The following is a 14332-nucleotide window of genomic DNA, read 5'->3' on the forward strand; positions in this document are numbered from 1 at the left end:
CAGCCCAGGGACTGAGAAAGTGACTGTGGCACTCTGGATTTCCCCTTGGGCAGTGGCCACACTGAGCATCATGACCAAAATCTCAGTGACTCCCTGATGTGGCAGCCCACACTCACCAGTATGGGATAGAAATTGTAGCATTAGCTCAGGTGTGGCCACCTCAGTGCTACCATCCTGGCCTCAGTGTACACACACAAAAGAGATCAGATTTTCCACTTGCATATTTTAAGCCCCACATAGTTTAGAAATCTGTGTGTGAAACACAGAGCATCTGCCTCCCTGAGTTTTAGAGATGATCATTCCAGTTCACAATTACAGCACAGCTGTAGTTGGCTCTCACTGGTTTGGTGGGGCACGAGTTGTGTTCCCTTTTCCCTGCTCTCCCCTGAATGTAACAGCAGCTCAGTCTTGATGTGCTGCTGTGTACACTCTGCTCCCATTTGGCTGGTATGGAAAGGGAAGCAGAAGCTTTTTTAGCTGTCTTGTCACTTCTCCCTCCCCCTTCTCTCATGACACAGAGGCCACCTGGGAGTCTGAGCAAAGTGTGCACAAAATACAGCAGCGAGAGGTGAGCACTGCCTCAGGGGGGACAAGAAGTCCTCTTGTTCTGGGTGATTAAAAGCAGGATTTATTTACCTACCTTCTGGGAGGCAGTTCTCAGCTCAGCTAGGCTGGTAGCAAGGTTCTTTGCACACTGACTGAGCTGCATTGCTGCTGCTTGGTCAGTCACTGTGGGGACAGCAGCTTTAGCAGACGCCACCATTTTACTTCCAGGCTGTTCAGAGAACAACAGTGAACACAGTTAGTTTTACCAGCTCATTTTCTTTAAAGAAAGTTTAGGATTCAATAAACAAATAGCTTCTTTCATTCACACACTCATGAGGTTTCTAGATTTTTCTTTAATGACTAGCGCATTCCTGCTCCTTAAGCTGGCACATCCTGTCAGAATTCTGTCACATTTCCAAGCCCTCTGCAGCAGGACTCATCTGTGCTTCGCTGGGACAGTGACCACTCCATAGGTTCTGCCTGAGGCCTTTGACTACTCATGTAAACTACTTAAAAATACTGAAATGTGAAATTTTGCCACTCAGCATTCATGTGGTACAATTAGCTCAAGGTGGCAGAGATGGCAAATTTCTCTCTACATTTCTAAATATTAACCTCTGCCAAAATTCTATGAAATTAAAATTGTAATTCAAGCAATGCCTCTACACAGGGATTACTGCTGATACAACTAAAACCCTTTGCTGATTCTCACCATCACCACTGTACACACATACAGCCACAGGGGAGATGGATCAATCATGTGAATGACTCCAGAGGGAATCATAAAGCAAATACTCAGAGTGAGAGGATGGTTTGTGATCCCTCTACCTACACAGGACCATAAAAACCTGCTAACAGCCACCACATTTAAGGTAAGACTGATGCCAATAATGACCATGCCATTGCACAGAGAATTGGTTTCTGGTGCTGGTTCCTGTAATGTTAACAATAAGCCAATAGTTTTGTTATCAATACTCAATATTCTATCTTTCTATTTTAAGATGTTATAGAAAAAGCACACAGTCAAATTTTGTGTTTTTCCCAAACCATCAATCTAGATCTATTATGCAGGCTAATATCTAAAAAACCATGCTAGTATTCCCTTCTGCTTCTGAGGAATTCTGAAATTTGTTGCTGCAACACTAAGTTTACCTTGCCTAAAAAGGTCACAACAGCCTAACACATATTCAGACTCAGACCTCTACTTAGAAAGATGCTAAATTCTCTCCATTTTGTTCTTTAAACTCTAACCCAGAAGACAAGTGTACAGCAATGACTGTTTCTTCTCCATAAAAATACTTTTTTCTTGTTACTTTTAACCTCAATGTCAGCAGTTCTCACTCTCCATAGCCACAATGAATTCTGGCCACCTAACCTGAGAAACAAAATTCTGCCTGTCTATGGCTCAGAGCAGTGAACTTTACATGGTTCTTAGCAGTTTACTGGTTATTTATCACAAATGAAAACATACAGCACTAAAAAAATGCTTTTTACATCTACTGCAATGACTGGTTCACTTCACCTGAAGGAAATTCTGGCTGGAATTGATTAAAGCAAGCTGAGCACTGAGGTCTTCTGCCTGAGCTTGACTTCCTCTTACACCCTGCACCAGCTGAGGAATGTGGTCTGCAACAGTCTAAAATGGACAAAGGGAAAAGATTTTCAGTAAAAAAATACAAACTCAAAATCCTCTGAAAATAAAACAAGCACCCTTCCCACTCCCCTTGAAGACAACTGCAGTATTCCTGAGTAAATTCCTTCTATGCTGTCATAGAATTAATTTAGGATGCATGGAACCAAACTAGTACACAATAGGACTTTTAATAGATGTTCTATGCAAGAAATCATTACTGATTTCATTATTGATTGGTGATCCTCATCAGGTCCCCAAAAGCATTGCTCAGGAGTTGTTTGCCATGGGCTGTGTTTACCTTGCAGCTCTGCACAAGTTGCTGGTGGGCTGCTGTGTTCTTATTGGAAACAGCTGCATTCTGAGAAGCTGCAATGGTCTGAGTAGCAGCAGCTGCAGCTTGTTTAGCTGCAATCTTTGGAGAAAAAGAAAGTTAAATCAGTGCTGAAAGTGAGTAATTCAGAGGATGGAACACACATTACTATAGGTAACTTTGACAGTAACAACATTGAAAAATTAATAAATTTTATCCCTTAATTTGATTTGCCTTAAGGAAACCTCAACTGACCACCACTGCTCTTCTCTCAAGGTGAAAATGATTGGAATTCAATTACCCATCTCTGATTTGCCAATAAAGAAAAAGGCAGACTTAGAAGCATTCTATGCCTTTACTCTTTCACAGCTTAGGTTTCAACAGGAGGAAGATAAGTGAATTACAAACAGCAGAAATGGTCTAAACAACGAGCTCCTCTGAAGGCCAGAGGAAACAGCAAAGCCCCCACACTGCCACACTGACACCTCTGAGCCAGGGCTCAAGGGAGCCAATTTCTGCTGGGACTGCTCTATGGCAAAAGCAAAGATCCTACAATGACACAGAGGTACAAAATACTGCTATTTCTGAGTCTAAAAGCATCCTGAAGACCTACTTCAAATGTTATTATCAACCTCTCCCTATCACAAAAATAAAAATTCAACCCCTTATCCAAGGTACTTCAACATGTTGTACAACACTAACTGGCCCAGTATATAGAAGCAAGCATGAAGTTAGTTACACATTTTACTCCTTTGTAAGGCAGTATATGTTATAACAGCAAAACATTTTAAATATTCTTTTTAGAAAACCTTCTTGAATGCAATTAGAAAATTACAGACATCAGCCTTTATTTCCAGTAGTCCTGATTTTTACTTCTAGACAGACACAGGAACTCAATGTATTTCTGGAACACGGTCACCTTACTGCATTCGAATCAGACTAATGCAAAAATCACAGTTGCAAACTAGGAACTATGAAAAGTTTCTTTTTTCAATCTGTCTTTTCTTCATTTTAGTTGAGAATGTGAAGATCAAACTTTGCCCACAAAACAAACTCCCATGGTATTTTATCCTTACTAAATTGCTTTTCTCCTAGGCTGGGCCACTAGATAGGCTCTATCTTTTTACTTCCATTTCTGCTTCCTGACTCTGAGTAATTCCCCAGTTGAATTGGACATGCTGTGATCCAACTAACTTGGTACAGAAATTCGTCTGGAATTCTATATCCCAGTAAAGGCACAAGAGGTACTGTGTGTAAATGGCACACCAGAGAGATAAATTAACACAGCAGTGAAGGCATTTCAGCTCAGGTGTTTAATTTTAGGACTAAACCACCTTCATATGCCTTCTGAGTCAAATCCTTACAGCACTTCACCACATCTGTGACACAAGTTACTCAATTTTCTGAGAACTATCTTATGATATACTGGCATGTCTAATTCTAAGCTTGTACTCTGGAACTGAGCTTACAGCACTGTCATTCTCTGCTTAGCACTTTCACTACATGGTTTCCAACCTCCAATCTGTTGACAATTTTCTTCTTGATGGCATTCTGTGCAGCAGCATTTGTAGCAACCCGCAGTCCCTCTGCTGCTTCCCTCAGACGCTGCTGCTGATCTTCATTTTCAGGATTGGCTGCAGCTCCCTGCACAAAATGTCCAAGCAAAAACTGTAAGTTTGAGTAAAAATGACTGGAGAAAACGTGGATGAGCATCAAGACAAGTTCAGACAGCATCTGCTACATCAGCATTGATTTTCCTTAAACTATCATAAGGAAATTGGAAGAACACTGAAGTACTACAAAACTTCAGAAAGTTTGTTTCTAATGGAAGGCTGTTACTATGTCTGGTACTTAGAGGAAGAAAGATGAACATTTGCTTCATATACCACTTCAGGTGCTTGGGAAAAAAGCCTTTTTTAACTGCTTCTCCTTTGATCTGAAATAATGTACTTGTATGAATACAGGTTTTTGAAAAAAAAAAAAAAACAGTTTTAAAATTCCCAAATCAATATGTCTTCCAGTAACTGCAGTCCAAAACTTGAAGTTTAACACAGTAGATCATCTCCACTTGAAGTCAGAAAATACTGGAAAGCCAAGGATAGGCAGCCAGGCACAGGCCTTCTGGAGTCCCAGCAAGAATGGCTGGCTCTGCTGCTGTAAAAATCATTTCAGTGCAGGATCTGGGAAACAGTTCAAAGGAATTCAAAAATTCAATTCCTCCCTAGCAGGCTGAAACAGAAAGGGAAGAAAAGTTGTGATATTTGTGTCTCTTGTGAAAATAAGGAGGGGAGAATGTGGAAGGGAACAACACAGGCAAGATTCCCCAGGTGAAGGAAACTGTTTCTTTAACAGAGGGGAGTTGCTGTGTAATGACTGCAGGAAGAGATTGCTGTGGTTCTGTTGCTCCCTCTCACTGGTACAGCCCCTGCACCACAGCAGGGCTCAGGGCTGGTGGTAACTGCCCTACAGGGCTTGAGCCAGGACCACAATGCACACAGGAAAGCAAAAGCAGTGCAAGATGATTTTTGAAAACCAAAAAAATCCAGGCAGCTAATAAATTGGTTTTTGGAATGTAGTAAGTCATTAAATGCTAAACTTTTACAGGATAAGAGAAAGCAGATAAACAGCCAGATGCTATTCATAAATCCCACACAGCCTCTCTTCCTTGTGCACAGCATTACAATTTTAAGCTGACAGTTCATTTCCCTGGTACCTTTGCAGCTTCCACCATGCGGGCTGTGGAGTCTGCCAGGAGCTTTGCAGCAGCCAGGAGCTTCTTGGAGTTCTCCATGTCAATCTCAGCCTCTGCATCAGACCTCATGGCATTGACCAGATCCGAGGTGGCCTGAGCCAGCACCCGCGCCTGCCGCACCATCTCACCTGGGAGCACAGGGATGGAAAATGCACAGCCCCATCTCACCCTCTCCTCTCTGCACTGCAGGCTTGCTTCAAACCTCGGCATCCTTCCACAAGGTAAAAATTTAACTTCCATTTGCTGAAGTGTTTTTTCACTTGAAAATGATACACATGTATATACACATATAACTTGAAAGTTTCATATGCGAATCTTGGACCCCAATATAAATGACAGAAATCACTACAGTGGAGATAAAAGTGTAGTATTTGCAATCTAGATGGTAAGACAAAAACAATCAGTAGTTTTAGGTAATTTTGAATATACAGTTCAAGGAAACTCCTGTCCCAGCAAAAACTAACAACTTGGCTTTTAAATCACAGCCAAGTTTTCACTCCTTTAATAAAAATCATCCATCATCTTCCTGTGTTTCTGGGGAATTATCTTTTGTCTAATATAAACTGAAAACTTTGTTAGAAAACACTTAGCACCACTAAGATGGTTTTAGCCAAAAACATCGTTTCCTGTTTTAGAAGCTGCATTTTTTAGAAACATCTCAGAAGAAAAAGCAGATGTAAGTTTACGAACCTACAACAAAATCTATGCATAGTAACACCAATCACTGTGAAGGATTTGCCCAGGTGCCTGTCTTCTTATTTGGAGATGAGAAACTGCTATACAATACTATGAAGTGAAGCAGTGGCAGAAAACACAAAAGATTACAGTGTTCCTTTAGCATGGTTTTGATTGTTTTCACTGAATACTTACTCCATCTAGCACACAGCTATGTGCACACTGCTGATTAATATTATGAGCTGGATACCCATGATGACAGCACTAGCTTAGAAGCAGAAAACAGAGAAGAAGGATTTTTATTTTCTTGGCATGTGAACCATTGTAGCTATATTTTCTGAGCAATCCTTTCCTTAGGATTTTTTCTCCTGAGAAGCTGGGAGGCCTCAGGAACAAAATGTAAACATTGATTATCTGTTGCTGTGGAATCCAACAGGTGCATCTGTGATTGGTCTCATGTGGTTGTTTCTAATTAATGGCCAATCACAGTCAGCTGGCTCGGACTCTCTGTCCAAGCCACAAGTTTTTGCTATCATTCTTTCTTTTTCTATTCTTAGAAAAGAAAGAACGATGAATGAATGAAATCTTTTCATCCTTCTGATGAAATCCTTTCTTCTATTCTTTTAGTATAGTTTCAATATAATATATATCATAAAATAATAAATCAAGCCTTCTAAAACAGAGTCAGATCCTCATCTCCTCCCTCATCCTCAGACCCCTGCGAGCACGGTCACACACCGCGGTGAGCCGGTGCTGCGGGCACTCACCGGCGTCGCCCATGGAGCTGAAGATGCTCTCGGTGACACACATGATGGTGTCGGTGGCCTGGTCGTAGCGGCCGATGGGCTCCCCCCTGCTGGCGAACTGCCGCACGTGCTGCAGGAGGTCGTGCAGGGCCTGGCTGACGATGCCGGCGGCGGCGCTGACCTGCTTCAGCAGCTCGCTGTCATCCGTGGCCGCCTGGCACGCCCGCACGCAGTTCTCCACCGAGCGGTCCACCAGCTTCCCTGCCTCGATCAGCTGCTCCTGGCACACCGGGGAGCTGATGGTGGGGCTCACCACCTGCGTGGGGACAGCACCCACAAAAGGTTTATTATTCACCGGCCCGTGCTCAAGGCATTGGAGACACGCAGCAGCACCCCCTGGACACGAGGCTCTGGCCCTTGACCAACAGCCCTGGCTCACCTTGGCACAAGCCACAAGCTGGGAGGTGGACAGGGCACACTGGGTGGCGGCAGCAATGACCCTGTTCTGCAGCACTGTGTCCTCTGCCACCTGGGCCACGTTCTTGGCCTTCAGCACCAGCATGGCAGCAGCGTTGGCAACAGCTTTGGCCAAACTCATCAGGACATCCTGGTAAAGGAAAAGGAAAAGTCTGAGACATGAAAACACATCCAGGTGTTAATTCCTGCAATCACTAAGTTAAAATAATTTCTTCCCGTTTCCCCACTTTAAATCCTACACATATACTTCCGTTTTTTAATAGGATGGAGTCTTCCTAATGCCTCTACTGTTAAAATAACCTGGTTTTCCAGTAAAGGAAATACTTCCAATACACTTATTTAAATTTCAACATCACAGCAGGCAGAAAATCTTCCATTTCAAAAACCAAACCCACTACTTTTTGTTTTGCTTTTAGACATGACAAACCATCCCTTTTCCTTACCCACTTTCTCCAACACTCCATAAGACTAATAAGAATGCTTAAATTCTTTCTCTTAGCCAAGAGTTGTAACAGATATATTCAGCTAGGAATACAAATGAGAACTGATGAAGTTCACAGATTCACTGCTGGATGAAGGGTGAAAATGGCCTGTAAGTTGTATCAGCAGACACCTTGCACACAGTGCACTCCAGAGATGTAGCTGCTGCTGAAAAGTGCCTTCCCTTGCTTCTGGTGCAAACATGTCCTTGGCATTCAGTGAAAAAATCCACACATTTTTTACAGAGGATTTAAGAGAACTGGCAACAGCAAACACTGTTAAATCATAAGGCATTAATGGTTTTGTAACTGATGCTACTTTTCATCTTGAAGAAATTTTGTTTGCAATATAGCTTTTTTTTCTACTCAGTTTACCAAAAGATTTTATTAACTTCTACATGTTTACATGTATACATACAGACACAGCAAACACTTGCATAAACCCCATTATATTTAATGAGAAGAAATACAGAGCAAAAAGCTCTCCATGAAGCATCTGTATGATGCACAGAATGAAGTAAAGGTTTCTATGAAATCAGCGTTCTGTGACTGTGTGTAATATTCACGTTCTCTGAAAAAATTCCTTCTCCCAGGATTTTTCTCCTGGGAAGCTGAGGAGCCTCAGAGAAAAGAAAACAATTCTTATTTGCTTCTCCTGTGTTTTGCTCATCTGTTTGGAGATTGTTTACCCCCACAGGTGATTGTTTCATTGCATTCTGGTGTGAGTTGTTTTCACTCTTTGGCCAATTATGGCCAAGCTGTGTCAGGACTCTGGAAAGAGTCACAAGTTTTCATTATTATCTTTTTATCATTCAGTAAGTATCCTTTCTGTATTCCTTAGTATAGTTTAGTATAGTATTCTTTAATATAATATAGTATAATAAAGTAATAAATTAGCCTTCTGAGAGGCTAATTTAATTTAATGAGAATGCATTGCCAGCAAATACAATAATTGTGTAATTAAAATCAACTTCAAAATGGATTCAATTAGCATAGAGAAACTTCAGCATTTTCTAACCACACTCTGAGCAGCTTGGTTTTATGCAGGGACCTCCTCATTAAAACTGCACAGTTCTGACAGTGACAAACAATCCCCTCATTACCTGGAACCTTTCATCTGTCTCATTCTCCCCAATTTGCCTCAGCAGCTCCCCACTGGCCTGTCCAATGCTTCCAGCTGCAGTCAGAACTGTCTGGCGAGGCTGGGAAGAGGTAACAGAGAAATGCATTAATTCACAGAAAATGAACTTCACTTGCATTTTACATTTCCTCAAGGAACTTGTGCATTAGTGTGCAGGCAATATGGCCAAAAAGAGGGAACCTGAGACGTTTTCCTTTGCTCACCTCTCCTGAAGTTGGTTGCACAGCCTTCAGCAGGTCTGAGACAGCACTGGCCAAGGTTCGAGCAGCTTTCAGGAGGTCTTCTCCACTTCCAACCTCATCATCCATGAGAGCAGCAAGCAGTTTCACACCTTTGGACATCTCAGTGAGGTTGGAGGAGATGGTTGTAATTGCACATCCCACAGCAGTGTAATCAGTGTCAACTGGGTCCCCTGCAGAGCAAATGGTTTTCAATGATCAGAATGCTTTAGTGGCTAAAAGGGAAACAGCAGCAGCTACAACAAGCTACACTGGTGAGAGATAAAAGAGACATTTCAAGACAGCCAAGCAATGTCTAGTAAGTAATGTGCCACTTAAAACCACATTAGATTGCTATAAACTTTCTCATTTCTACACTTGTTCTGCAACAATCTATCCTCTAATAGAATGTTTCTTCATTCAATGCCATTTGCTGAGAAGTCCACAGTTTCAGCCTCCTTCAATACTAAAAGAACCTAACGCAAGACAGTCTCGTCTCATTTAAGCCACTCACAGCTCCCTCAACCTGTAATTTGCTGAAGAAAAACCCACAGTCAATAAAAACAGAATCTCTCCTTAACAACTGCCAGATCAATGCTGCTTTCTTGTAGCAACCTTGCAAGCACTCTACTCTGTTGGATAAGCCAGCTAGATTTTGTCTGCACTGACTGTTACACCTTTAGAGAAACTGAAGATAGAAAAAACTGTGCTGGGAGGGACACCAAGTTTGTTCCACATGTCAATGCACTTAACTACTGATGTGTTTTAAAGAACATTTTCTGCAGCTGCCCCATACTCAGTTCATGTTTCTTGATTTAGGTTGACAAATAGTGAGGAGACTGCAAGGAAATCCCTCCCATTGAAATTTACCTGCTGTAAGGTTAACAACAGACGCAGTTCCTGCAGTGATTGCATCAACCTGAGAGTGTATTTCATGTTTTGATTCATCAACCTTGTTCTGAACCCATACTCTTGATGCCTGAAGAGCAATAATGAAAAGAATTAAGGACTACAGTGAGGTTCTGTACACTAAGATACTAGGTACATATCCCATTCCTTTGTGGATTTTTAAAAGTGAAACAGAAGAAAAACAGCAGGCCCCTAAAGTGAAATAAGAATGCAAGCATTTTCCTCTGCTGATTCATTCATTACAGATTTGCTGTCACATTTCAACAGCTGCCCTTTTAAGGTAAATGCCATAAGAAAGGCTAAACACTCTTGACTGACAGTCCCCCATAAGCAGTGACCCTCTGGGGCTCTGCCATCCTGCCCTAACCTGGATCATGAACAACAGAATCATGTTTTGTTCTCATTTTCCATGTTTCTGAGAGGCAGTAAGTCCCACCATTAATACTGCCCATAGTTTGTGTTTAACTGTACATATGCCCACAAAACAAGAGCATTCCAGGCAGGATTATGCAGTCTGCTACATCTGGTCTCAGGAGACTGATTAGAGTGAGGTGAGCCACTGTACATGAATTCCTTAGAGAGAGCACAAATTTTACCCCATATTAAAAAGCTTTAGCAGTACCACTCTAGATCTGGGGGCAATGACTGCACTGCTCTGTGAACACCCCAAAGCCCCAAAGGCCATTGCTGTGTGGATCAGCACTCACCATGTCCTGCCCCAGGGGTGGCAGGTTGTCCACCTCGCTGAGGTCGGCCTGCGCCTGCTGCACCGCGTGCATGCTGCTGTTGATGGTCCCCATCAGGGCCTGCTGGGCTGAGGTCTGCAAGGCAGAGCAGGGCAATGGCTGGGCTGTGCCCACAGGGCACTCCAGGCACAAGTGACAGCAGCCCGGCAACCACCCCAGGCCATTCCAGAGCTGCCTTTTCCTGGCACAGTGCAGAAAGCAAAGCACTCACACTCTCCTCACAGTCCTGATTCTGCTTATGCCATTTTACACTCTGTGCTATTTTCACACACACATAAACTGCTCACCTTTCTCAGCTCAAACAGTGGCCAACAGATACACACAAACCCACTGAGCTGTCTTACTGACCTGCATTTGAACAACGTGAAAAATCAATTTGCTTCTAGGAGATCATTACCGATTTCCTGGGACAGCCTCCCAATGCAATCAAGGATGATTCTAAAACTAAATTGTCATCAATATGCATAAGCTAACAGAAAACTGAAGGGGTTTAGCAGAGCAGGATGCTGTCTGTACTGGGTGTCTGTGGCAGGAGTTTTGGCTGCAGGGGTGGCCTCTGGGAGAATCAGCCAGAGGCTGCCCCACACTGGGCACAGCTGGTTCCAGACAGCTCCAACAGACCCAGCACAGGACACAGCTGAGTGCAGCACCCAAACTGATGGCACCTCTGGGAAACCACTGGTGACAAAGGGGAAAACATTGGTGAGAAAGGGCAGTGAGGAACAAGGAGTTCAAGAAACAGCCTGACAGGGATGTGGAGGGCACGCTCAAGACAGCAGAGCTCAGTTTCCTTAGCCTGTGGGAGAGAGCCAAGTGCAGCAGGTATCTAAACCTTTTTTTTCCCCTTTGAATACTAGTTTTAACTACTTAAAGGTAAAGAAAAGGCTGGAAGAGCCTGCTTTAAAGAAAATGAGGAAATAAATCAAAAAGTGACACCCTAAATATTTAAGGGATATTCATAAGTTATGTTTGGTAGAACAGTCAGAGCATTACAGCCAGGACTCTCGGTCTCAAATAGGTATAACATTTTGTTTCTGACTACTTGCTGCACAGACAGATTTCACACACAAAAAATCTGGTTTTATGGTCTCACTGCACAGAAAGGTTTGACATTCCTTTTCAAGAGTGCGGCCAGCTCCACAGTTCTGTGTTTCGATTTATTCAGTTACTCTCCCATCAAAACCATAACCTGACCTACCTCTACCAAACCCTTTCCCCTACCCGCACCACACATCTGATGGCTTTGGCTGCTGAAATAAGCCAGCTCAGCTCATAACACTGTGTACAACCAAACTGACAGGTGTCAAAACTGCTGGAAACCATGGAACCAGCAAACACAAGCAACCAAAACCTTGTAAATCATACATGAAGATGAAAAAAATACTACCACTTCTCAGCTCTGCTTTATTATCCCCCTCTCTGCCTCAGCATTTTCCTGAATTACAGCCTGAGTGCTGTAACACAGTCAAGTTGATGGTTCCATTGCTGGTTGCCCTAATTAACAATTTTGTGACCAATATCTGCTCTTCAATCCTTGAACGAAGCTACGAGCCTGCTTCACTGCCTGGGACAGCACTTCATTCTACTGAAATACTCTGCAGAAACCCATTCTTTCCCAGCAGCAAGTGTTTCTCACAAGAGGGGGCATGTGTCCTCTGTGCATCTGGCCAGTTGTCACTTGCTGCTGCGGGGAGGGCATGATGCCCACGTTGAAGGTCTCAGGGCCGCTGGAGCCCGAGCGCATCACGGCCGGCAGCGCCACCGAGCCGTGCTCCACCTTGCCCGTCCTGTTGAACTGCTGCTGCAGGATGGTGGGTCTGCAAAACACCAACACACACTCAGTCAGCTCCTGCCAACTCAGCTCTGCCTCCTCTAGGCTTTCAGTTGCATTTCACAGTGTTTGGAGAAGCTGGAGAACTTGATGGTTTTTCTTTCGAACCATTTTTTAACATATTGGACAAAAGATAACGTGGGGCTTCTGGCAGATCAGTTATTAATAGCACTAATGAACAGGCACCCAGGAAAGGTGGCAATGTGCAGTTTTGTTAAACATGAAACAATGGCTTTACCCCTGTTAGACAGAACCAGAAAAAGGTTTATGGCACAACAACTGCTTTGTTTCACTTGTATCACAGGCTGATCAATACAAAATAGAAGCATGAACCTTGTGGAGATCTTTTGCAAGCACTCCCTAGAACTGGGATAAAAACTTAATTCTTCCCCCTTTATACAAATAAGCACACACAGTACTTGCAAATAATCTGGCAGTCCCCCAGATCCTGGACTGGAGAATAATAAATAAAGTTACTGCCATCCTGAACCGCCTTGCCAGATATACTGCTCATATTTAAACATGATTCAACCTTCAATAGCTATAAGTGTTGACAGAAATTCAGGCTGTAACAACAACACTCTGCTGAGGGAAAAAAAAAGTGATTTCAACCACGAAAAATCTTGTATTTATCTACTACAAGTTTTGGGCTTCTCTGCACAGCACTTAACTAACAGTATATGCTGGAAGTGATTTGGAAAGGGCCATGTCAAAATAAAGCACATCTGAACATGTGTGATCCATCAAAAGATGAAATTTCCCGTAAGGCCACATGAAATACCTAACAAATCTATCTCATATAAACTGTAAGCTTAACAATAAATCAAATGGACTTTTCACATACACACTGCTGACACTGCCACCCTCAAGAGCTCCAAGAAAAGACTTGAGTGGCTCATTACAGCTTATAATGTCACAAAAAGATTTGACATTCCTTTGCAAGAGTGCGGCCAGCTCCACAGTTCTGTGTTTTGCTTTATTCAGTTACTCTCCCATCAAAACCACAACCTGACCTACCTCTACCAAACCCTTTCCCCTACCCACACCACACATGGTGTGATGCTGATGGCTTTGGCTGCTGAAATAAGCCAGCTCAGCTCATAACACTGTGTACAACCAAACTGACAGGTGTCAAACCTGCTGGAAACCATGGAACCAGCAGACACAAGCATCTAAAACCTTGTAAATCACACATGAAGATAAAAAAAATACTACAACTTTTCGGCTCTTCTTTATTATCCCCTTCTCTGCCTCAGCATTTTACTGAATTACAGCCTGAGTGCCTTTGTTCAGGAGTCAAGTTGATGGTGCCATTGCTGGCTGCTCTAACCAACAATTTTGTGACCAATATCTGCTCTTCAATCCTTGAATGAAGCTAGGAGCCTGCTGAATTTCCTGGGGACAGCATTTCCTCCTATTGAAATACTCTGTAGAAAACCATTCTACCACAGTAATAACTGTAATGCTTCATTTGAAAAAGCTGCCACTGCTAAATGGGGCACTCTCAAAACCAGACCCTTTCCTCCTGTCGCATGCACTCACTTCTTAGGTGAAACAGATTCTTCCAACATGGTTGATTCCTCGTCACCTTCAAGCCCAAATCTATCTTTACTTTGTTTCTGGAGGGGGAAAAAAAAAAAGATAAGTTAAACAATGAGTGTTGTTTCTTGCTTTTTGTCCACCATTTATCACAAACATAAACAAATGACCTGCAGAGCCTTGTCAGGTGCTGAACACCACACTGTTGAGCAGTGAGTGATAACACAAGCTCCCCCAGAGAAGAGGAACTCTTCAGCATTTAACAGCCCAGGCTCTAAACCCTGGCAGATGAAATATGTAAAGGAAAAAACCTGCTGGTGCCTTTGTGAA

The 14332-nt window shown here is 42.9% G+C and overlaps 1 protein-coding gene across 4 annotated transcripts in view; it reads right to left on the bottom strand.

The window, feature by feature from the left end:
* Nucleotides 1-14332, bottom strand: part of TLN2 (talin 2) — a 141371-nt gene that overhangs the window by 52807 nt on the left and 74232 nt on the right. For all 4 annotated transcript variants that reach the window (XM_054272471.1, XM_054272473.1, XM_054272470.1 and 1 more), the window contains 13 exons: nucleotides 14006-14082; nucleotides 12269-12449; nucleotides 10594-10707; nucleotides 9848-9956; nucleotides 8963-9171; nucleotides 8722-8820; nucleotides 7102-7269; nucleotides 6684-6978; nucleotides 5203-5369; nucleotides 4005-4133; nucleotides 2478-2591; nucleotides 2069-2182; nucleotides 641-775 (listed from right to left, as the gene is read on the bottom strand). In XM_054272471.1, coding sequence (XP_054128446.1) covers nucleotides 641-775; nucleotides 2069-2182; nucleotides 2478-2591; nucleotides 4005-4133; nucleotides 5203-5369; nucleotides 6684-6978; nucleotides 7102-7269; nucleotides 8722-8820; nucleotides 8963-9171; nucleotides 9848-9956; nucleotides 10594-10707; nucleotides 12269-12449; nucleotides 14006-14082 — 1911 coding nt within the window. The remainder of the gene's footprint in view (nucleotides 1-640; nucleotides 776-2068; nucleotides 2183-2477; nucleotides 2592-4004; nucleotides 4134-5202; nucleotides 5370-6683; nucleotides 6979-7101; nucleotides 7270-8721; nucleotides 8821-8962; nucleotides 9172-9847; nucleotides 9957-10593; nucleotides 10708-12268; nucleotides 12450-14005; nucleotides 14083-14332) is intronic.

This window comes from Melozone crissalis, unplaced genomic scaffold (genome assembly GCF_028551555.1).
Source record: "Melozone crissalis strain CALT ecotype California unplaced genomic scaffold, PUWL_Pcris_2 ptg000014l_1, whole genome shotgun sequence".
Taxonomy (NCBI): domain Eukaryota; kingdom Metazoa; phylum Chordata; class Aves; order Passeriformes; family Passerellidae; genus Melozone; species Melozone crissalis.